General features: G+C 40.1%; 1 protein-coding gene across 1 annotated transcript in view; it reads left to right on the top strand.

Moving 5' to 3' along the window:
* The first annotated feature begins 868 nt into the window (after positions 1-868).
* aacs (acetoacetyl-CoA synthetase) overlaps positions 869-25,828 on the top strand; it is a 36,863-nt gene continuing 11,903 nt past the window's right edge. The window contains exons 1-10 of the mRNA XM_079368768.1: positions 869-1,228; positions 2,592-2,695; positions 3,733-3,853; positions 4,650-4,763; positions 9,584-9,681; positions 10,605-10,719; positions 11,158-11,239; positions 11,467-11,620; positions 13,952-14,032; positions 14,996-15,120. Of these exons, the coding sequence (XP_079224894.1) occupies positions 1,090-1,228; positions 2,592-2,695; positions 3,733-3,853; positions 4,650-4,763; positions 9,584-9,681; positions 10,605-10,719; positions 11,158-11,239; positions 11,467-11,620; positions 13,952-14,032; positions 14,996-15,120 (1,133 nt within the window). The 5' untranslated portion in view covers positions 869-1,089. The remainder of the gene's footprint in view (positions 1,229-2,591; positions 2,696-3,732; positions 3,854-4,649; positions 4,764-9,583; positions 9,682-10,604; positions 10,720-11,157; positions 11,240-11,466; positions 11,621-13,951; positions 14,033-14,995; positions 15,121-25,828) is intronic.

The raw sequence follows: 25,828 nt of genomic DNA, 5'->3' as shown, positions 1-25,828 counted from the left end.
CTTGAAACCTTTATTTAAAGAAATCTTGTATTTTTTACATGATATTTAAAACATAACTGTCAGTGCTTAAACATAGGCAGCATCATAGTGGCGTCACTAGTGAGGGTGGAATAAGTAAGTCGTAAGTAAGTAAGTCGTAATGTTTATTAAACTGCATCTTTCAAGATCAGATATCACAACGTGCTTCACAATAAAGGATATAAGTTACTATTTGTTGGGTTCATCTAAAAACATTTTTTTACAAAGTGATCATATTTTGGTCTTCATCTTAATTTCCAAAATTGTAAATTATCTATCATTCACTCTCTGGTAGGGAAGATTACACGCAGCTACATTTAACAGTTTGTCTCACAATATATGAGAGACAAACTGCCACAACAATAGTTAAACTAATACACAAAGTAAGATCTAGACCACCCACAATAGTTAAAATAGATATATATTGTTCATAAAGATTTTAGTTGTACTCTGGACCTATGCGTTTGTGTACTATGCATGCTACTTTAATATGAGTTGTATCAATTCAGTGGTATCATTCAAAGTCAAACTGGTTTGAAGACAATAATTACTCATTCACGAACACATTTAGTAGGACAGAGATGTCTATCACATTATAGTAAATGAATAAAACTGTGTATTTCTTCTCTATTCTGGAGATTGAGAGCCAGGGCCAATAGCTGTTATAATTTATAAGCTCAAAATTCTCTTGAGGCCCCTATAAAGCAGGACCGTTTCAAAATGTGGAAGTTATTGTGTAATAGCATGTATTATTTACAGTCTAAGCTATTGTACATCAATTTGTTTAATTGTATTGAACGATGTGCGCTCTTGAACCCACCATGCTCTTTACGTCATGACGCTGGGGGCGTGGCCTGACAATTTTCCTTGGCAGCCTCACGCTTGCCTTTGACAGTGAGCCTTGCTAGTCGCCTCGCTGTACGTGTTGTCTCGAGCCATTCAAACTAAGTAGTTTTGCTGAGGCTCTAATCTGAAGGCAGCCCTCACCTCCGGGGACACTTAGCTCGAACAAGGCTACCGGGACATCGCGACAACCGGTATTTGGAGTCGAAAAAAAGAGACGCAGCAAAGATGTCTAAAGACACCGAGGGCAAGAGCGAGACAATTATGGATATGGAGAGCAAGGTGTTGTGGTACCCGGACTCCAAAAAGAACACACAGATGGACAAATTTAGGATACAGGTCAATGGAGAGTACGGGCTTAATCTCGGTGAGTAAAGAGGAGACTAGGGAGGAAGACAGACAGACGGACAGACAGACAGCGAGCAGGAGATAGGAGGGTGTGTTTAAATGAATATAAATCAGAGTTTATTAAAAAAAACAAAAAAAACCCGAATCGTGTCTGAGTTGAAAACGCAAGGACAGAAGTGCTCCATTCATTGCATCTCTGAATGACCACCTGCATGAAGCCTCCTCACAATGGCGTATTTTAGCTAGCTCTGTTGTGCATCCATCGGCTATTTTAAAGGGACTATTAAAGAGCCAGTGATTCAGCATAAACCATTCACTGCACATATTAATAAACTGTATCTGCAGCCAGGTGTGAATAATGACATGTTTAAAATGTTGCACGGTCTTTCACTTTCTCACTGTCAGTTTTTCTTTGGGTCCATAATTAGCCGTTTATTACACTTGTGTTTTATTATGCTTTGGTATACTTCCTGCTCCCATCCAAAGCTGACTTTTTAAATAGTTTCTTTGATGCCAGGCCAGTGCGAGGAATGCTGAAAACCCGCCGGCTATTGTACAGAGAAGAAGATTGTTATGTAATTGTAATGGCATGGGAGAGGCAGTGTAGCAAATACAGGTGTTTGGAAATAGTAATGATATCATAACCTGATTTGCATATACCCTGTATTTGCACATTAGAATAAGTTTGTACATTTTCACAACATTGGCATAACTGTGTCGTTTTAAAAACTACACAGGGCTGCTTTAAAACCTGTTGTTCCAAACCCTGACATGTTTTTAGTTTGCATGTTATAGAAACGTGAAGAAGACGAGAATAGCGCTGGTAGTTTCTGAGCTATGTATGCTGATTCTTTCAGTTCATTTATTCATTGTATCCCACTGAAATAAAAAAACCTGTAAAAAAAAAAAAGAAGCCTTTTTGCACAGACACAGACAAGCTGATAAGTGATTATGACTAAGTATGACTATCCTTGATTGTAAATGGTTATAAAGCAGACTATTAGAAGTTAAGATTATTTATGGGGGTCTGACTGAATTTACCTGGTCAGCTCTGAACAGAGCCAAACCTACGTGAGTCATTCTGGATATATAAAACCTTGCTAATTAGATTTAAAAAATCAGGTTAAAAAAAAAATAGTTCCCAGTGTCTTGCTGTAAGTGAAAGCCTTTATGATTATTTAACAGGGATAGGTGGAACATGAGAGGCATAAGGAGGCTGATTTCCCTCAGTGTTCTGTGTGATGGAATTGCTTGACGTTGCTGAAGTGATACTTTTACTCTTGTATTCATGAAGGTAACACAACCAGTGAGTTTTTTTGCTGTTGTTGTTGTTGTTTTTGTTGTTGTCCATCTCTTCTCACTGCTTCCTCTCTGTCTTCTAGTCAACTACAATGACCTGTACCAGTGGTCTGTGGAAAGCTACTCGCAGTTCTGGGGGCAGGTGTGGCGCTTCTGTGGAGTCGTCAGCTCCAAACCGTGCGAAGAGGTGAGTGCAGACTCTGTTTATGTAACAACATGGAGCAGATGCTATCAGAACATGTTAATTGTGGAACATGACGAGCATTTACTCTGAAGAGACACTTGAAGACTTACTTGGAGAGACACTGTTTCTCAACCAGACTTTTTTGAATTTTCACTTCAAGCTTTTGATCAAAGTAGCAGCAAAAAAAAAAAACCTTAGGACAAAAAGGGACACATTTTGAAGATTTGTCTCCTACCTTGTCTGTTATCCAAAGCCTCAAGTGCTTATAATGGCACGTGTGAGTAGATGAGTTCATTTGTTTATTTATTTATTTTCAATTCTATTTGAAAGATCTCATTAGTAAAAGGAGGTATTATTGCATGTTTTTTATTATTGAATGAACTGTGGAACCTCTTCACTTTGCTCAGTTGACGTGTGCTGTAATAAACCGTGTCTATGTCAACACGCCCTGATTGCACACATGGGTGACACGTCCCACGTCACATCGGCCACATCTTCATGTCCAACTCTTCATGAGCTACCCGATCATTTGTTTGCTTTCTGGGCAAATAAAGAAAGACAGCGAGGCAATGATCTGGTCAATCAGTCATTTTGTGATGGTGATAAACAGTAGGCGAGGCTGTCAGATTTGAGTGTTACCATGGAAACGGTATGGAAACTTGTACTCCTATATGTCCAGCTGTGACAGTGGTAGCAGTTTGCTATCAGTTTTGAGCTAATAGCTCATTATACCTTTTATATCAGGGACGAATGCATAGATTTGACTTCTATGGCCAGAATTATTTCATAGTTTTTTTCTATTCCATGATTTTGATCTTATTAAACAATGTTAGCTGATCCACTCACTATTGACACTTCAATAAGTGATAAGTGTGTGTGTGTGTGTGTGTGTGTGTGTGTGTGTGTGTGTGTGTGTGTGTGTGTGTGTGTGTGTGTGTGTGTGTGTGTGTGTGTGTGTGTGTGTGTGTGTGTGTGTGTGTGTGTGTGTGTGTGTGTGTGTGTGTGTGTGTGTGTGTGTGTGTTTAACGGGTGTCCACCAGGTTGTGGATGCATCAAAGCGGATCTCTGATGTTCCAGAGTGGTTTAAAGGAGCACGGCTAAACTACGCCGAAAACCTGCTCAAACATGCAGACCAGGACAAAGTAGCTCTGTATGCTGCAAGTAAGTCTATATGAAGCACATGGTGCTGCTGAAATGATTTACATGTTGAGCTACATACATGTGAAGTACATGAGTAAGTGGCATTACTGTTTTTTGTTTGACTTATGGACTCTTTGTTTCCTCGCACTAAACTTGTATGCTAACTAAAGATTAGTGGGATTCTCTTGAGTCTACAAAGAGTGCATTTATTTTTTATTTTTATACTCTAGGTTTTAGCTAGGCAGCGAGAGAGTAAGAAAGACTTCAAAAAAAAAAAAAAGCAAGGCTGCACACATCACTGTGTTATTAGATTAACAACCACTCCCCTGCTCTATCTCTCAGGACTGTCACATACTAATGGATAGGCCACCTCTTTATTGGCCTATCTGTGTGTGTGTGTGTGTGTGTATGAGGGAGAGTGGGCTTTTGCACGCTCAGGTGAATATACACAGTCACATGCGCACCAGCTTCCACAGGAGCTGTAATGTCATTATGACAAGGCCCATTGGTCACAATGCTGCAGAGCCTCTGCAGATGTCAGTAAACGATTACTTAGGGAGACAATAATAGTGGTCCTGTCTGTGCTCTGTCCTGACACACTGTCCATCTCTGTTTGTGTCTTCATGTCGGCTTACTGTCTCTTCTTCTACATGAATTTCAAATGTTACACAACGCTCTTAAAGTGGTACCAAACTAAACTAAACGTATCTTTTCTTTCCTTACTTTTCCGAATATTTCTTTGCAATGTTCAAACTGAAATGATCTCTTTTTCTGTCTTCGTGTCTCACCCGTTATTTTGTTTGTCTTCCACATCAAGCGGAGGCCAATGACGAGATTGTGAAGGTGACGTTTGGGGAGCTGAGGCGTGACGTGGCGCTGTTTGCTGCGGCCATGAGGAAGATGGGCGTTGAGGTCGGAGACAGGGTCGTAGGTGAGTCGGAAATGAAATTCCCTTCTGGAGTATGGGAAAAAAACAGTACCAGCGTTTTTAATGTCACTTTTCAGTTAACCTGATGGTAACTGTATCTTTTCAAAAGTTTGTTCTTTACTCTCCTCTTTTTATCTCGCTGCCTTTCAGTTTCTTTCCACTATGTTCTCCTCTCTCACTTTTTCCTTGTTTAAAACCTTTTGCAGCATGAGCTGAACATAAGAACTTATAGTGTGTGTGTGTGTGTGTGTGTGTGTGTGTGTGTGTGTGTCGGTCTGTTTTGGCACAGGTCGCAGCTCTCTCTGAATGTATCCATTTACTTTTTTCTGAGTTCATATTTGTAAAAGGAGGACTGGCAGAGTCATGTCAACACGTTTACTCAGTTATAGAACTGAACAGTGCTAAATGCCATAGAGCAGTGCAGTTGCAGAAACTGAAGTTTAATTCAGAATCAGACGCACTTTATTAATCCCAGGGGGAAATTCGGTTGTTGTCGTTGCTCGTCGTTACGTGGCCGGGATGACACCATCGGTCGTTGCTCGGACGGCGAGCTCGCCAATTTTCTTCTTCTTACGGCTCTCGGGGGCATCCCGGTCAGCCCCGATAGTCTGGAAGCCGTTCAGGGAGAAGTTGTTGTCGGGAACATCCTGATGTAGCCACGTCTCAGTGAAGCACAGCAGGCTGCACTTCAGAGACTCCTGGCTAACACCGTTAGCTCGTCTAGCTTATCCCTTCCCGTTCATTAATTTATACAAAATCTGTTTTCCTAGAAGATAAGGCATCCTTTAAACTGTGTCATTTACAAGAACATAGTCAGTTTATTTTAATAGCACAATGTTAATAATAACAATATTCTCAAAACTCTACCCAACAGTCGTTTGACTTATCTCCTAAATAAGACTAAGCCCTTTCAGTATTGGGCTGGCTTCCATTCAAAGCCTTTATGGTGTGTTTAATAATAAATCACAGATGTCAAAGTGAGTCTTCTCTGTCACTGACGCTCATTCAGTCAGTGCTCTGTGCCACTATTCGAGCCTTGACACAACCGTGTGTATTCAGCTGTTTGTGAAGTGTCAGTATCAGGGACCTCTCAGATTTCTCAACCCTCAGGCTTCCAGTCTTTTTACAAACCTTTGTTGTATCTTTCGATGACTGTTGATGACGAGGAACTAGATGATCGTTTGTGAGGAAAAGAACCTCTTAGTGAGTTGTCTGTTTCTTTTAAACACCGTATCTTTCGTCAAGATATCGAATTAATTATCGGAATAATTTGGATTTCAAAAACAAAGTTTCAAAAAAGTGTAACAGAAAGACTTTTTAGGAACAACTCTGATCATTTTAGTTTTTTATTTAAAAAACAAAACTAGAGTGACCAGGCTGTGGATGAAAGTTTTTGTGTGCTCATAGGGAAGATGGATTCTGCGGTTCAGGAAATCCATTAGCTTAATGACAGGAGCTTTGTGGGAATCTCATTAGAAAGACTGGAGGGAAGGAGAGAAGGAAAGAAGGAGAGAGGGAGCAAGAAAACCCCCAGAGAGAAAGGAGGAGAAAGCCAGCCACTACATGCCTCCTCCTTTCTCCTTTTTTTTTTTTTCATTTTCATGTCCTTGTCCCCTGGTTGTAACTGAAATGCCTTGTCAGGGTCTATAGATATATAAGCACTTAGCTGATGAAGCCTCTCTCTCTCTCTCGCTCTCTCTCTCTCACACACACACACACACACACACACACCCGGTTGCGTACACTTGAATGTATTCTTCTTCCAATGCCCTTTTTCAGTATCATATTCTTCCTCCAGTTGTATCATGGCTCCTCTGTTTATCCCTCGGGTTACATTTGAATTTGATTGTTGACAAAACACACTTTACAACCACTGCCTTGTACTGTTCCAGAATACAAATGGAGTCGGATATATTTCAAAAAAATATATAGCAGCATTAGAATGAAAAAGAATTAGTATTTAATTAATGACACTTGTGCAAATTGAACGACTCAGATTTCAAACAAAAAGTAACGCATGTGCACTCAAACTGAACGAGCAGGAGGTCATGTTTGGCTGTAAGTCACAAATCCTTTCTCTGAGTGCTGTGGAGTAGGATCATACACACACACACACACACACACACACACACACACACACACACACACACTTTATAAAGACACATCGCAGAGCTGATAGGAAAACAAATCAGTGGTTAGACTGGAGCTCAAGAGGAGCTTTCATTTCTATCGTTTTTGCATGTTTGTCAGTTTTAATAAAAAAGGATTTTAAGCCCCTTAAAGAAACTTAACTAAAATAAAATGGCTAATAAAAATCACTGCATTTAGAAGGATATGGAAAACACTTTCTTTGAGCTGCTAAAAGATGTGATGTACACTTAGCTACCATATTAAAAAAAAAAAACAGACTCCACCCAGAGATTTCTAATGACGAAGGATGTTAGAACACACCAGCAGCTCTCTGCTCTACTTTAATGTGGCCATTGATCTTCAGTGGTAGCCATGCTAGCTCTTCTAACATTACCCCAGTGGGCTTAATTTGCTTGAACTCTGGGCAAGACTCTTAAATCTCCTCGTCTCCCCTCGTGGTTCAAAGCAGTATTACCAGCTCCAAACACTTAAAGCACAGAATGGATGGAGAAGTTGGTGAATACTCTGGACTGATGCAGAAGACGGCAGCTATCTGTGAACATGTGTAGTGTGCAAACGTTTAAAATGAGGGAAAAAAACTTTTTTTTTTGCCATCACTTGGAGTAACACTGACTGCAAGCGTAACCTTTATCGAAAAACACGCCGCACTTTTTAACAAGCCTGTTTGTACAACACATTTCATTTCCTCGTCAATCATTCTCATTATTTGTCTATAGCACCCATTCCTAACAACTGTGATCTCAAATAGAGCAGGTCTAGACCAGTGATTCTCAAACTGGTATAACCTCAGTCAGGACCCGCGTGATAACATGGACTGAAGCCACTTATAGCCACATGTTAGAAAACTGAGCATCATGGGCTCACCATCGATGCTTTTGATGTAAAGTTGTCAAACTCGAGTGATGATGACATCCTGAAGGACACCTCGGCTTTTATTCCGTTTTCATTGATGAGCTGAGTTCTCTTAGGTTCCTCGGGACTGTAGATGAGGATGGCCTGCCCAAACAACCCCCCCCCCCCCATCCTATCCTATTCTTCTTTCTGCATCTTGTCCCATCTCCCCCATCCCATTTTCAAGCCCAGCACAGTTTAGCAGATGGCTGTTCCGTCATGAGCCCGGGTCTGCTGAAGATTTCTGCCTGTTAAAAGGACGTTTTTTCTTGCCACGCTATGATGGATTAAGCTGGGCTCTTGTAATATAGCCATAAGTGAGGTCCTTTACCTGCTTTTTGTAAACATAACAATGAGCATGGTCTTGTTACCTGCTCTTTTGTTAATGTTAACAGACAAACAGTAAGGTCCTTTACCTGCTTTTGAAAAGTGTCTCGAGTTATGAATTGACGCTATACAAATAAAGATTTATTGATTCATTGATTGATGTACATGTAGAGTGCATAAAGGATCAGATGGGTATCAGCAGCGAGACGGTAATTCATAACAGCAGCCACAGACGCAGTCAAGCTCGGTGTCGTTGTTGTAGCATTATGAGCCATGACGCTATTTGTCCTCGTCCTGTTCAAGAAGACAATCATTTATGAGAGAGCATGAAGAGCCGGTGGTATGGGATGGTGAGCCCATGATGTCACCCGGCCACGTGTAACATCCTGGTTACAGCAGGAGGAGTCAGCAGAACAACAAATAAAGCCTGATTAGGCATGACTAACAGGAAGTGACAGCCTGGCTGCCGTTGTCTTTGATTGCTAAAGTGGAACCATCAGCTTTTGACTGTTTTATCATGTAAGATTAGATAGCATGATAGCTTATCAAGGGAACAAGTAAACATGAGAGCTCCTGTGTTGTGCCTGAACATTGCATCCTTTATTCACCTCATGTCATGTTTTTTTTTAGTCGCAGAAGTAAATATTTGCCCCTGTCTCTGATATATCCAATGTTCTCAGTTGAATTAGATGATGAATGTAATGGAACCTTCTACACGGTGCATCCTGATTCAGTGTTCTTCATTTTCCACAATCACCCCTCTGCTTCTCTCTCTCTCTCTCTCTCTCTCTCTCTCTCTCTTTCTCTCTTATGCTGATTGTCTGTTTGGTAAAAAGACCTGTCGTGTCCTTGAACACCATTTCCTATATTGATCCAGCAATATATCACAGCATGACAGCAGTTAAGACGTCAGCTCAGCTTGTTAAGAATGAAATATTCTCACCGCCATGTTTGAAATTCATCTCTCCCTCCCCCTCTCTTTTTTTGCATTTTTATGTGCTCTCTCTCTCTCTCTCTCTCTCTCTCTCTCTCTCCATTTGTATAGTTTCCTGCACGTTCCCCTCTTATTTTACTGCTGCTATGTCACACATTAATAAGGTGACCTTATTAATACCTGCTGATATTTCAGAGTATGTCCTTGTTGTTTAAACTACTTTGTGTGTGTGTGTGTGTGTGTGTGTGTGTGTGTGTGTGTGTGTGTGTGTACATATTCAGGAGTATTCAGCGGCAATTCATGAAAAAAACATTGAGTTACGTGCTGTTGGCCATATTTACAGTAAAATACTGTATTAGTGGTTGTCTGTAAAGGTAATAGTGTGCTCAGGATTAGTTAACATCTCTGTGTTTTGTACATGCTCATCACAAGCGTCACAATACTTTGAAGTGCTCAACACGTTCTTTAAGAATCTGACACATCATGTTTCTGTCTTCTTTGCCCAACTCTTCCACTACAGGCTACCTTCCAAACAGTATCCATGCAGTGGAGGCCATGTTAGCAGCTGCCAGCATTGGAGCAATCTGGAGCTCCACTTCTGTCGACTTTGGAGTCAATGTAAGGGCATGGTGGTTGCCTGTAGTTTTTTTTTTTTTTTTTTTTTTTTTAATGTTTGATTTACGATCAAAAGCTGCAAATGCATTATCAGCCCTTTGTTTCTCAATATACTGTACATACTCATTCCTACTTAATTTCAGAATTTAAACATTTTCCTTACACATGGCTTGGAGTTCTTTATCAGTGAAAATAAAACCGGTTAATGTTCTGGTTCACCTCTGCATTTTGTTTTTAAATGTCAAAGTGGCATTTTTAACTCTTCCTCCTGGCATGGTAAATGGCAGTTTTAGATTCTATATGAGGATATTAACTGACTCAATCTGAAAACATGCATACAGAATAAAAAGCTTTAGGCTTTATCCTATAGCATCTTTTTTTTCTCACTGGCTTCTTGATCTTTATCTGCTTCTTGTTTCTGGTGCTCTGCTGCCCCGTGTGGTGGAGCTCAGAAGTACACCTTTTAGAGACGTGCTTCCACACTTAGAAGTAGGTTTGAGTGCACAGATGTATCTGAAACATCAAGCATCATGGACAGGCTCTTTATTACATGTGTCCTACATGTCATGGGTTGTTTTTCTTTGTTCTATTGAGACTTTGAGATAAATTATGTTGAGCAGAAAATAAAAAGTACTCCTGTACATTCCTTTCATAGATTAAACACAGTTTTCCTTCAACACAAAATCTGAATTAATTTCAGTCAAACAAAACCATCTTAGTAAAATAAAGTTTGTGTTCCTTCGGATCAATTGTAAATACTCTCATTTCCTGTTGCATTTTTTTCTGACTTGATACTTTTATAATTGATCTCATTATTTTTTTTCTTTTATTAGTTCCTGTTTTAACCCTGTGTGTGTGTGTGTGTGTGTGTGTGTGCGTGTGCGTGCGTCTCTGTCTTTCTGTCTCTCTCTCTTTTTTCATCTCAGGGCGTCCTTGACAGATTCTCTCAAATCCAGCCCAAACTGATCTTCTCTGTGGCAGCGGTGGTTTACAACGGCAAGACACACGACCACATGGAAAAGCTGACCAGTGTTGTCAAAGGTTTGTGGCCACACAACTTGTCTGCACCAACCATTAGTATAAAACATGTTGCCTAACAACTTCCATAACATTTAGGATATGTGTGTGTCTCTGCAGCAGTTGATTGCTTTCTGGTAGAAAGAGAAGTTAAGGTTAAGACTGAAGTTGTCAGACAAAGTAGTTTTAGTGGGTTTCACAAGTGTTCAAAGGGCACGAGAGACGCTGTGGTTAAAAAGAGGAGGAGGAGGAGGATACAGGATGCTTCATCTGCTACCACGGAGAGTTGCTGAGCATATTGAAGTAACTAAAGAAAAGCTTTCACGGGCTCTGTCAGGTCATGAAATACGTTTTATTCTGTAACTGGAAAAACAATATTGTGATTCCTCTGGGAACCCTCTTGGCCTTTCTTTATTATAGAAGAAGAAGGAAAAAAAAAACAATCTCTTTCCTCCTCTGCAGGGCTGCCGGACCTGAAGAAAATAGTGGTGATTCCCTACGCTCGCTCAAAACACGAGACTGACCTCTCAAAGATCCCCAACAGGTGAGTGTTCCTGTGGATACAACTACACACACACACACACACACACACACACACACACACACACACACACACACACACACACACACACACACACACACACACACACACACACACACACACACACACACACACACACAGACATTACAGCTGAAAAACTGAGATTTTGTTTGTTCATCTTTGACTCATTCTTCTTCTTCTTTTTTTTTTTTTGTTCTTCGTTCCTGCAGTGTTTTCCTCGATGATTTCTTGGCGTCGGGGCGCAGTGAAGGAGACCAGCTTCCTCAGCTCGAGTTTGAGCAGCTTCCGTTCAGTCATCCTCTGTTCATTATGTACTCCTCTGGCACCACAGGAGCTCCTAAATGCATGGTCCACTCTGCAGGGGTAAGAAACACAGCGGCCTCCATTAGACTGAAATCATGATTATAAATCACTCAGCTTCTTTTGTTTGGTGAGCTGCCACAAACATAATTATTCACACTAGAAAAGAGAACAATAAATGACACTATTGTTGCTGTCTTTTTTTTTTTTCCACTGCTTAGGAAGGGTTCAATGGACCCAGCTGACACACACACACACACACACACACACACACACACACACACACACACACACACACACACACACACACACACACACACACACACACACACACACACAGTATTAGTCTCATCTGTTTCCCAAGCTCTCCTGGGATGACCAACATGAACAGTTTTACATCCAGATCAAACCAGTTATATAAATACACGTGTGGACAATTTGAGAGGAAGGTGAGGCACTCGAAATGGAAATATCTATTTTATAAAAAAGCTTGAATAAAAAAGAGAAAAGAAAGCGTGGAATCCACAAAGCATGCGCAATTGGAGACATGCAGGGTCTGAAATTAACTTTTTGACAAACCGGCCTAGGTGGTGGAAAGAACAAAAAATTTACCAGCCAAACATGTTTTCTAACGACCAGAATGACACAGTGTTTTTACATTTCGCATACATACAGCCTGTTTAATTAAGAAAGCATTAAGTCACAGATTCAATACTTTTATCAGATCAAGAAATTCAGAAATTTAAAATAATACGCTGCCCTTTATTTTGTAAATACTTTGGTAGTTTTCACTGCCAAGCAGATAGCATCCTGGGTGCATCTGTCTCATTTGACCCAACCACCAGGTTTCCCGTGCTTGCTCCATTCAGAGAGGAACAGTGAAAGTCATTTTGCATTTTTCAACTCCGGAATCAAAACAAACCCTGCAAAAGTTTCCCCTCCCATCCTCGCTCATCGTCTTTATCTCTGCAAAGAGAAAAGGTGAAGATGACTTTTCTCCACAATAGGATGCAAAAAAAGAACAAACGGCTTTGTGGGCGTGCTCGTGTCGGCATACCATTAGCACATGTTCTTTTGTAGATGGGGTGCTAAAATAGAGCAGTTTGTGGTGCTTTTAACTGGAGCAATCCATTCTGAGGGGATCAGACCAGTAGTCTGTACTGCAGGAGTAAGTGTCCATTCTCACCACACGGTGGCATCAAACCTCCATCAGAAGACCATGGAAGAGGATTCATTTTCAAAAGAGTGCATGAATGACATTTTTATCCTGCAGCTTATCATCTCAGAGTAAGGGAGAGTGTCAGACGAATGTGTGATATAAAGAAATGAAGGCCAATCAACTCTAACATCAGAAATTGGTTTTGCACAGTCATGCAATCATGCACATTTTCACACACACACACACACACACACACACACACACACTAACACGCACACACACACACACACACACAAAGACTTTACTCTCTAATGGTTGCTCCGCTTTGCTCACTTTTTACCCTCCTGCCTGCTTTCACATTAGCTTCTGTATCACCAAACTTTCCATCTCCACATCCTTCCACCCAGTCTGCCTTTTTAAGACTCTCATTGAAAGTTTTTTTCCCCCAGCTTTATTTCTCCTCCACTCCAGCGTGCTTTATTTTTCACTCTGTCTTTTATTTTCCTCCCTGTCTCGTTCTTTTGTGCTCTTTCCTTCTCCCCGTGCTGCCGATAATTGGACAGTAATGCGTTGGTGAAAACATTTTGTATTGTGACGCTGGCAGTGCTTTCTGGCTCCCCCAATTAGCCCCGACACTGTTGTGCTTTCTGCTTTGTTACGGCTCTGTTAACATGCTGTCAGTGGCGGGATGGCACGCACCAATGGACGGGTATGGTAGTCAGGTTCTGCCAAAGATTATATTCACACACACACACACACGAAGAACACCTGCTTTTTGTTAACAGAAACACAGGCAATACCTCACACTTGTACTGTTTAAACTCACTACCAGAAATAATTACCTGTCAAACTTGTGATGGGTTTGCGACTCTGGAAGAATTCACACTTAACACAAATTGCCGTTTTTGTCGAAAGAAGTGCTTACATAGGCTGTTTTGGAAGCAATTTTTAGAAACAGTTCTCATGGAGTGCAGAAATACTTTTGAATTTATACAATATATATACACATATTCATTCATACATATATATATATATATATATATATATATATATATATATATATATATATATATATATATATATATATATATATATACAGTACAGTCAGGGTCTTTTAATGACAAATTGAAATGATCAAACAGGTCTATGTCATGAATGATATCAACAAGATGTCTAAAAGCTTTCACTACTTCCCTCTGTCTCTCTCTCTTCTTCTTCTCTCTCTGTATCTGTAGGGCACGCTCATACAACACTTGAAAGAACACATTCTCCACGGCAATATGACCAGCAGTGATGTCATCATTTACTACACCACGGTAGGTGCAAGGGAAGAATGACATGAACCTGGTGCCAACAGCAAAGAAATGAATGCTGAAACAATCATGTTTTCTATATTCAGTAATGTGATTTTTTTTCAAATTTCTAATGACGGGTATGTTTATTTGGGAAAATGACAGTATGACATCACATCTTTTTAGAGCCTACAATGAGACGAGCGATCAGTACTAAATGTATGAAAGGTCCACTTGACAACATGTCAGAAGCTGGAACACGTGATTTGTTGTTGATAAATGGCCTCAATGATTTATTGATTATCAGAAAATTCCCTCTCAGTCAACTTATTGATTAACCGACCAATCATTTCAACGTAGGCAATATTCTGAAAAGTGACATTAACGACCATATTCAAATGAATTGGGATTGATCAAGCATCAATTTTTGTTGTGGAATAATGAAACCATGCAGAAGTGCAACAACCTGCAGTTCCTCGAGTGTCCACTTGAGGCTGGTTGCAAAAGCCCTATAGAAGTCACATACACACTCGTGATAAAAAGCCTATGTTTAGAGCCTGATGAAATAAACTGGGCTGTAAACATGTAATGTGCTTTGTGACGTGAGAGCTTCAGCAAATGGTTAAAAAAAACCCAGCAGGCTTTAGGCTTCAAACAATGTGGACAAGCGCCTCAGCTCCACGTTCTCTGTAACGAGGTTGACCAAAAGTAAGTTTGAGGCAGCTTTTCTAATTCAGCACCCGTCATTGATAGGCTTTAAAAGTCCGCCTCCGAATCCATTGGATGACATTACTGAGACTACGTCCATGTTTTATACAGTCAGTGGGATTGATGCCAAAGCATGAACTAAACAGAGAAATACAGCCTTCAGCAGTTGTACATTTTGCTATCCATGAATCCCTGTTAATGGGAAAAGTGTGTTTGTGCTAGATAAACTCACCACTGTGTTGTCCATGTTGTGTTTCCGTTTGTGTGTGATGTCCACAGACTGGTTGGATGATGTGGAACTGGCTGGTGACCGCTCTGGCAGTTGGAGCTTCAGTGGTTTTGTACGACGGTTCCCCACTAATGCCCACACCCAGCGTACTGTGGAACCTGACGGACCAGCTGGGGTGAGTTTGCCACACAAACAGTAGATACACTCTCTCACACACACACACACACACACACACACACACATGCACAATGGACAACTGAATGATCCTGCTATATCTAGCTTTTTGTTGCAACTCAAAATGACCTTTTAAATCCGTCCGTTTTTATGAAAGTTTGTAGACATTTTTATGTCAATTTAGATGATGACTATATTTACAATCAGTTCAATTAGTTAACCATAAAAAAAACAATGAAAACAAAAATCTTCAATCTTCTACACTCATGCAATCTCACAGGTCCGCATCAATGTTGCATTTCTTTGCATTGGTGAAACAACACAAGAAGGTGGTATTTTCCTTTTTGCAACAATCTTTTATTAGACAGAGGAGAAAAGACTCGGCATAGAGAGCAAAGAGCAAAACCAGACAGTGGAAGGAAAAAGAGGAAGTCAGATATGCAGGCAGAGCGTGAAAAGGGGAGCATGAGCAAAGGGTAAGGTTTTCCTCTGAGATTCCGTTTTTATCGCAGAATTGATAATGTGTTTACCTAACTGGCAACTTGTGCACAGGAGCATAGCCATGAATAAAGATTTCTGTCGGCTGTAATGTGCATTGAGATGAGAGACCCTCTGCCACTGATCATCCAATAAACATTTGTTATTTACTCACTAATAAATTACTCCTTATTTAAATAGTGAGGGAGAAGACAAGTGCGATTAAAAATGGGGGCTTTGCTTAAAAAGAGACAAAAAAAAAGAGTGTGAAATAAAGAGATGAAGATCTTGCTACATTTTCCTGAATGTTGTAAATGTATTTAGATTGAGATAAAATATTATTCTAATATTCTCACGGCATTTCAAGGCACAAGGACTTACCTTTTTTTTGGTAACAAATCACAGCGGCATGGTGTCCTCCCTGTCATTTTTTAAGTGTGCTGATGAGTTGTCAAGGCTACTGGCTACTTTGGCTGAAACTAGGGGATGCTGCTAGTTTGGATGAACCAATAGAAATCCAACGACAAGACCATAAGGAGACCCTACATCCAAAGTAACCATCTGTTCCAGAAAGTGTTCACCCCATAAAATGGCATGAAGTGAACATGCAAATATAATGATAAAATGCAGGTGAAAACACTTGTTTTATTATACTGTGAGAATATCTTTGGATGAATGTTTGATCCAGTGATACGATACTTAAATTCTGTAATATACCACTGTCTACTGACATGCGTATATCTCACAACCACTTCCTCTTTTCATCCAAATGTTTCTGCACAGATCAGGGGTCTCCAACCGGTAGCTCGCGGACAGGTTTCGACAGGAGCTCACCGATAGGTCGACCAACTGTGTAAAAAGAATAAATTTAAATAAATAAATCTGACGACAATAAATGCACCATTCACAGTATGGCCCATAAAAACTACTTTAAAGTAGAAATGTTTTCTTGGGCCTTGATTTTAATTTTTTTTAGTAACGTAGCTTACTATGTGGCACTATAAGAAATGCAAAATATTCATGTTTTTTTCTTGGATGAATTTAAGATTATTGATAAGCATTGCCTTATTGCAGTTTTACACATGTTCAAACGGTAGTTTAAGTCAGCTAAAGTGTGCTATGTAAATAAATGCAAGCGATGTTTAATTTTTTTCTGAGTACATCTGAGATGAAGAAAAGATGGGGACCCCTGCTATAGATTCACATCCACAATATCAAGGAGGATATTAGCAGCAGTATCTCTAAATAAATGTCCCGTTACTCTCTCCCCTCCACAGCACAACTATCACCATAACGAACAGCAGACGTAAAAGCCAGCATTGATCTTCTATTGTCCTCTGAAGACAATGAGAGAAAAGAAAAAAGGGGTCATGGATAATAGTGTGTGAATGTAGGTGCGCAGGCAGGCTATTCATTTGTCAGAGTTTAATTGGGAAGAAGGTGAGCATGTTTGTCTTCCGTGTCTTTTTTCATGAATCCCTCAGGTCTCTTCAGCCTTTGAGCTCTTGATGTTGTAAATCATTGTGTACATTTCAGACTACGATTCAAGTTTCACTCCAAATAAGCCTAATGCCTGTTTATTAGACTATGGGAGTGGTCACTTCTCACCTGTGCGCCGACGCGAGTGGCCGCACATTCAGTACTTGAATTTCCCTCGGGATCAATAAAGTATCTATCGATCTATCGATCTATTGATCGCTAACTTAAGACTCATCTGATCTTGTAACAAACAACAAAAAAAGGAAGTTAAATTTTCACACTTTTACACAGAGTCAATAGAATAGAATGGATGGAAGTCAGTGATTTTAGACTTTGACTTCAGTTTCACAAATCTCCTCAAAATAGATCCAGAAAAGACTGATTCAGCATAAATTAGACAGGTTAGCCGTCGCTGGAGTTCAGTCAACCTGCTTTCTTTGATGTGGCCAACAGGGGGAGACTTCACCGGTCGCAAAATTCTGGACAGAAGTCAGAAGTCTGTACATTATGGCACCTGTAAAAGTCAGCTCAATGGGATAGCAGCCTACTTTTCAGTGTAGCTACATTGTGAGTGGCATGTTACCACCATGGCCACTGGTGAAATCATTGTTTAGTGTTCAGTTGTACTAAATGACACAGTGGGGAGTTGGGTTAGGGTTAGAGTTCCTTTCTGTTCTTGTGACAGTAATTCAAATTTTTTTTTTTACATCTTATTCAAAGTATGTTTTTTCCCTACAGCTATGGACTGAGCATTAGTCACCCTATTACTTTCTTTCCACTCACCCCTCTCCTAGATCTGCCCTTTTGTGTAAGTGTGGCTCCTTCTGGCTAAAAGAAAACACGAGATGTCAGAATGCAAAAGACGAGTCTTGGAAAAAGAAAAAAAAAACGCGTCTACAAAAGCAACAGTATAGAGTGGAATTCACTAAGAATGGTTTGTGGCTACTAATAGCTCCATGAATTTGTGTATTAGTTCCAGCGGCTCCATGTCAAGGTCCAATTCAGAAAGTATAATGCACTAATGATGTAAAAGGGCAACCATGTCCCTAAAGTTGTCCTGTCCCGTGCACTTTGCTCATGTTGTGTGTGTGTGTGTGTGTGTGTGTGTGTGTGTGTGTGTGTGTGTGTGTGTGTGTGTGTGTGTGTGTGTGTGTGTGTGTGTGTGTGTGTGTGTGTGTGTGTGTGTGTGTGTGTGTGTGTGTGTGTGTGTGTGTGTGTGTGTGTGTGTGGACAAGTTGTCTGAACCCTCAGCTGTCAGAGGCCGCTATTAGACGAGTGCAATTTTGTTCACACACACAAGTGATGAGTGGTAAAAGGGGGGGACACCTTTTGAGGTTTAATCTGAAGTCCAGTGTCAGGTTGAGCTGTTTGGTCGGCCTCCGACAGACCTGAAAGGAGGACAGGAATTGTAGTAAATTCAATGTCAGTTTTAGACTTTACAAAGGTGGCATTGTTGTCATGATCACTGGAAAATGAGCATGTGACAACCCAACACTCGGGAGACTATTTTTTTCACCCTAATTGTGAGTGTGACTTTGATTTGTACTGTTGTTTGTACATTATTGAAATTCATCTTATCTTCATAGAAAGGGTGCTCATAGACTATTTTGCCCTAAATGTCAGAATAACTGAATATAATTTAAAACAGTGGGGTGTGTGCAGCATTTAGAGCTTTGCATGTGATTTGTGTCTTTTTGTCGTGCTTGCACAGATAAGCAGGAGCCAAACCCGGGTTGTGATTCTAATATCTTATAGTGTTCATATATATATATATATATATTTTTTAATGGTTTATATTTAAAAATAGACATGCGATGCGTGTTATCTGAAAAGGTGGCTTTTATTTTTGTATAATCTTTTTAAAGTTCCTGTGGAATTATCTCAGTCCTAAATCACACAAATCTGGAGCTTGTGTCCCCGAGCACACTCGGTCAACCTGTTTTTAAATTGTGAAGAAAAAAAAAAAAGAAAAAATCCACTGCGGTCATTAGAATTTTTATGTATGAAAAACCAGAGACAGACACATCTTCACACAAATGTCTTTTTAGCTGTACAGAAGCAAGGAGAGACAGTGTGAAGAGAAAGATTAGATTCAGATCGGGATAAGTGGAATCTAAAGAGCAAAAAAGTGTGAAGAAAAATTTCTTCTCCCACATCGACTGTGAGCTGACTCTTTCAGAATAATCCTGAAGCTAATGAGCTCCTTTCATGGTTTTAGCAGGCTGTAGGATTATCCAACTAATGTAGGAGAAAAATAATGGTAGCGCATTGAGTGTGAAATTTCAGCACAAACAGTATTTTCAAAGATTGTTGAATTTAAGAATAGTGTTATCAAAAATCACCATCGAGGGTTTCCACCTTTGAATTAGTGAGGACATTTTTGAACCAATTAAGGGCCGATGTTGGCACCTCAGACACATTTTCCCAGATCCAAGCACTATGTAGATAAACCCTCTGCGAGAGGTTGACATGAAGTTTTTTTTTTTTTCCTAACACCCATCTTCTGAATTAAGGTTGGACATTTTAATTGGGGCTAAATCCGTCAGTTAAAGTCACTCTGAAACTTCCCACGCTGCCTTGGATTTTTGTTGTGGAAATTTTACTGTAGAATCCCGCTGCGACATGACACTTATGACGTGATATTTACACTTTCAAACCCTTAGATACATATATTTTCAATCATGGCGTTTTCCGTTTTGAGAAATAAGTTTTTATTTTAGTGGCAGCAGCTGAACGTTTGTCAGCACATTAAGTCCGAGACAAATTTCCCCAACGGGGACAATAAAGTTTATCAAATTGTATTATTGCAGATTTGCTGCTTTAGGAAAAAGGAAAAGGAGAGAAGGGACTGAAGCATGCAGAGAGTCTAGAAATGATTATTTTTGGTTGCTCTTTAGTTGTGCAGTAGTTCTCTGTGCTTCACATCAAAAGTTACTGTTGAAGCAGCTAGTGGGTGAATGTGTTCCCTCCTTTTGTCTGTGTGTTAAAAAACAAGAATTGCTACACAGTCCTGTAAAATAAATGGTTGATCACCACCATCAGAATTGGACTTTGATGATGGTGTGTTTAATCATTTCAAAACCTTTGAGCATTTGACGCACAAACAGATGAGCATGTACGCTTGTCGACATTAAACACTGAATTATTCATCAATCTTTGGTCCTGACAACCAAAAGTCACGGCTCAACACGGTGTAAAATTGTGCTACACTGACATCTTTAAGTTTTATTTCTCCAAAGAAAGGTGACTCCATCATTAAATAACAAGCACAGGAGCTTCTTTGTAATTCATTTCAATCTATAAAGAACAGAGTCTTAACCCGTCCAGGGGGGGAAATGGTCACAAAGTGTGTCCCTGTGGGATGTCTTCCATTTCTATGACGGTATGTATTAACCACACATTCATTAATACTGTGGTTCCATCCTATTAGGCTGCATAGCACTGATATAAATGCACCAATGTCATCATGGCGTCAGACTCTGCCATTCCTTTTAGTGTCACGTCCTGCCTCCTGAGAGGGGCCGTCTGTTCTGGACATTTCAAGGCGTTTTCATTAGTGCACGTGTGAAAAAGTGTCTAAATGCTCTGACTGTATGTTGGAGAGAGAGGGAGAGTTTTATTTATTTATTTATTTAGACCACATAGGGCTGTACTGAAACCTACAGCAGCAGTAAAGCAAGCTGAAGGTTACAACATTTACACTTGTGTCAGGCGTCTTTTCCTCAGGACTGCTCCGTTTCTCCTGAGGATCTTTTTGTCTCTTCCACCTTATGTCCATTATGTGTTGGTCAGATTTGATAGATAAAAACCTCCTGTACTTCTACATGAACTAAGGCAATATGGCCCAAAGTTTCAGTCCCATAGAAAGATCATTTGTGCACAAACGTAACTCTATACATTTATCTGTTTGATAAAATGCATGATGCACCAAATGCATGATACAGATTTTATCTTAAAAAACAACCTGCATTGACCACAGGTTTTTTTTTTTTTTTGGGGGGGGGGGGTTTAATTCAAAAAAGAAAGAAAGAATGACTCATAAGGAGCACTAATGTAATATCATTTTAACATTTTTTTTAAAGGTTTAATTTGGGGGGTTTGAATGCCTTCATTTTAGAGACAGGACAGTGGATAGAGTCAGAAATCAGAGAGAGAGAGAGACCTGCAGGACAGGAGACACAGGTTGGATTCAAACCCGGGCGAGGAGGAGGGCGGGTGGTTGCAGCACTTATAAATGATATATAATATACAGTTGTTTTCATGGGTATTCTGTCTTTAACACCTCTTGTATATTAGGCAGTAAGACCAAGGTACCCTAATATATGCAGTATTTACTGACTTCAAAATGATGTAGTAAGCCTGGCTAAGTGCTACATCAGACCCTGGTTTCAATCTGTTTCTTGAGGCCCTTGACGCCTGAGAGGACAGTAGTGTTTGATTTTTATTACGAGGATGGAGACCACGCACACGGGCAGTTAAGAAAACACGCCGACAAGCAGGGCGTCAATTTCTACATCAGGACGGGCGCGGAGACACTTTAACGCAATAACTGCTCAGAGGTGCTCTCGTGTCAGATTTTTTTTCTCCGAGTGTCTCTTATTGACTTATTACCTTCCAGTAGCATGTCTCCTTTGGAACAGACTCTCAGGTACATTAACGCACGCTGGCACACGCGCCTCTCACAGACAAGAGACTCACAGCTTCTCCTCCTCCCTCCATCCTAAACAGCCTATTAGCAGCCACACCTGGCCACCTGCCTCCAATCAGCACAGAGTGAAGCTTTTTTTTAAACGAACAAATCCAGATGCAGATAGGGGGTCAGAGAGGACGGATACATCATCTGGAGAGTGACTGTGTGTGTGTGTGCGGAGGGTGAAACAGGTTTTTGTGTTGAGTATTTGTGCGTCGTGTGCTGCATCAGGTAGACGGAAGGAAATTCAGCGAAACAGTCACGAAACTCACTCAACCATCTAAAATATACACATAGTGTTTGTTTCCACTTTCAATTCATGAATACTACTGAATTACATCTCTGTCAACAGTATAATGTCACTTATTTTTGTTGAGTATGGTCCTTGTATCGCTGTTCAACTCGCCAAGAATATGAAGGTGCGTCTTCTTTTCAAACGTGCAAGCCAAGATGAAATGGCATCCAACTAACAAACTATTGCACCATGAGCTTCAGTTGTCAAGAATTTCCTTTTGTTCTGTTTTCGTTTTTTACATTTCTTAAAGGAGCAGTCTGTAACTCTGACGTCTAGTCCTGAAGTCCGTTCTAACCTCTCCATTTTTTCAAAAGCATGTCCGATATTTATCCTAGCTTTTCCTCGTTTGCGGTCGTGGAGTTTGTTAGAAAAATGCAGAGTTTTTTTTTTTTTTTAGGTCGGGTAGAATCGGTTACATGTAAAGTAGTTTAGCTTGCTCGCTTTCATCGCTGCAACACCTGTTGGTTTTCTGTCTGCGTGGGAAGGCGAGGGGACTTAAAAACCTCCTGCTTCTCCGGTCAAACCGAAACAAACCACTCTGCACCAGAACTGAAACTTCAGAGCACGAACTGGCTGCTGTGTTTTTGTCAGAGGAGCCAGAACTTCAACATAGCATGCGTCCTTAATGTCTGATGCTATAGTATTCATATCATTTTATCATTTCATTTCATAAACATAATGATAAATAAAACATAATGTAGTTTTTATTTATGAATTAATATTGTATTTTTACTTTTTTTCTACAAAAAATATCTTGTTTTTATTTTTTTAAGAAGGAAAATAACCAAAGCTTAGGGGAGTTCCCGTTTACACAGTAAAGAACAAAATATATGACTTTTTTTTTTTCAAAATGAATCGAATGAAACTTACAAAAATAAAATCTAATATTCTCTCCAAAACGTGAGTATAAAAGATGAAAGGCTGAGCAATTTGGTTACTAGATGGCGAGGTGATTCTTCTTTTGCATGTATAGATTGCTGAACATGTATGCATTTTAGAATTATTTTATATATACGATAGGATTTGTCATGTATTTTATTTTCTGCATTTCCAAACAAAACATGAACTGTCTCTTTAACAGTTCATGAATAAATTGAGAGTTAAATGTACAGACAATAAAATATGATTGTTTCAAAGAGTGACATGAACTGTGATTAAGATGTCAAGATGTGACACTTAGGGGTGTGTTGGGGCCAGCTGAATGAGGAAAGAGTGGGTGTACGTGTCTACAGATTTACTCAGGTCTGCAGACATTTTTATCCTCCTTTGTTTGAATTCAAGAGCTTTATTGTTAGTGCACAACAAACGATGAAATGGAGCCGCATTCCTGACGGCTTTTAAAAACAATCCTATCAGGAATCAGGACAGCATACTGATATTATAATGATATTACTTCTTAGAAGTTCGGCCCTTTTACCCACTCATCTACCTGCTCTCCATCTACCATCAACCTCTGTTACCAAAAAATCAGATCACATCTTTCCCTGTGTAACCATTTCCTGATTATTGACCAATCAAGCATCAGACCGTGGCTGTCTCTGGGGACAGGTTCTCTATCGCTGCTGCTGTTTTGTTGATGTGCTTTGATTGACAGCAATGGTTACCATAGATGCAGAAGGCAGCATGATTGACTTAAAGTCAGCGAGGAAAAACTTGAAAAGACAGAAGGAGACAGACGGAGACACAAACACACCCATGCACAGAATAAGACTTTAAAAGGCCCTTTTTGTTTTAAAAGGAAAACAGCAGGGGAACACTGAAGTGACGTTTTGTCACTTCTTGCCTTCCACATGTTGTCCAAGCGTTGTCAGCTGTCAGAGGGACTTCTATTCACACAGAAGAAAGCCACCCTCGAAAGTCATTTCATTTCAGGGTGGTTGTCTGCAAACATACTGACAATACCTTCTCCTCTGAACTATTACCTTGCCAAACATCCACAAAGAAGAGACGTTGTCCTTTTATGACTGACCATCTCTCTGTTTTTTGTTTTTTTTCCGTTTGTTCTGTTGAAAGTCATTTCTCATTCAGTTCCTTTTTTTTTTTTTTTCTAAATTTGTCTTATCTATCCATGTAGATGGTTGGCTGAGCACACACACACACTTTTTGTTTCAATATCACCTTGCTTTTACATTTACACACTGACGGCCTCTCCTCTCCTGGGAGCTTCTTAGCACAGTCGAGCTACTGAGCAGCTCCACTGGAGCAGAAGGGATTAAGGGCAAAGGCTGCTCAGTTGCCGTTTCCCTTTTTGTTCGTTTACGTTCAGCATGCAGACACTCAAATTGTGCCTCGTCATGCATAGATTAAGAACAACAAATGGAGCAATTTCGTGTCGCGGCTCAGTCTGAAGGTACGCTGGCATCGCTCTCAGTCATTCATTAGCTGTTTCTCTACCAGCTTTATAGTCTGTGCTGCTAAAATGCTGATCGTCTGTGCATTAAGTCGTGTTTTCACAATACATACCAGTTACCTAATGAAGTGTCCTCCACGTCCTCCAAATGGGATCAATCTTTTTATTTTTTTTAAATAATCAACTAATCAGTCGTATATACAGTATGTTTATGCTAAGTCACAGAATGCACTTGTGCTCCCCTTGCAAACTTAGAAAAACTTTTCCCCAGCCAAATTCTTCTTCAGAAAAGATGCCGTGTGTGCTGCCACATCGGTCTGAGGAAGTTCCCTTTGGATCGAAACGTTGCCTATAACAAAGTTGTTTACTGGCCGCATGAAGAGTGTGCGGACAGCTCTGCCGTCATTTGAAAAGATGACGCCAGATGTGAACGTCGCAGAAACGTGGCTGTGACGAAGCAGAGTGGAATATTCTTCGGCTACAACTTCACCGACCGTCACGGTGCCTTCAAGAGGTCAAAAAGCTCCAGCAACACTCGTAGAATGAAGAGTCAACTTTAGGAACAAATTAGGCCGACATGTTTCAGCTTGAAGCATTTATCAACCACCAAGCTGTCCACAGTCTTTACTTCAGGCTCAAGTTTGGATGTTTTTACCAAAACATCTTGTGTAATAATAATGTATGATATAACAGTGATCAAGTCAGAAAGACAAACAGTACAGTTTTAGTTGTATGAACTCGTTTCTCTGCTTTAGACTGGAACATTTGATGTTATGTCATACACGTTACGTATACAAATGAATCTACTAAAGCCGGCACTGAGTGCATCAGCTCAGCCTTTTCAACATCCCTCCCATCATCTGCCCTCGTCCGTGTGCTGCTGCATTCTTCTTCTCGGGTTTCAGGTGTTCCTTTTATGTTTCCCTCAATTTCACATTATTTCATCACTATTATTATTATTTTCAAATGTTTTTCATTTATTATTATGAACCCTTTATTTAACAAAGACAGCACTGTTTACACGGTCGCACTGCAAGTGTGGTGCAACTGGAGTAAGAGTTCAGCACTCACACCACTTTGTTAGACACTTTTTTGTTTGCCGATTTGGAGATTCACTTTTTCTGCACACTGACTCAAGTTTGAGTCATGACTTTTAAATATCTATACACGTGTTAGATTGTAGTTTTGAAGTTATGATTTATAGTTTGTTATGGCTTTCTTTTTACTGGAACTTGAGTAGCTAGCTTTTCCATGTTTCCATGTTCTGGAAATTTAATGAACTTCCTCCAATCCTTTGACAAAAAAAAAAAAAATCTCTAATTAACACACTGGACGTTGAAGAGTACTGCATGTTTCAAGGACAAGTCCGTTGAAGCTCACGAGTCCTTGTGTCTTCACCGTTGTACTCATGATGAGTT

This window comes from Symphodus melops, assembly GCF_947650265.1.
Source record: "Symphodus melops genome assembly, chromosome: 1".
Taxonomy (NCBI): domain Eukaryota; kingdom Metazoa; phylum Chordata; class Actinopteri; order Labriformes; family Labridae; genus Symphodus; species Symphodus melops.
The sequence above is the reverse complement of the archived record's forward strand: the minus strand, read 5'-3'. Positions and strand labels throughout refer to the sequence as shown.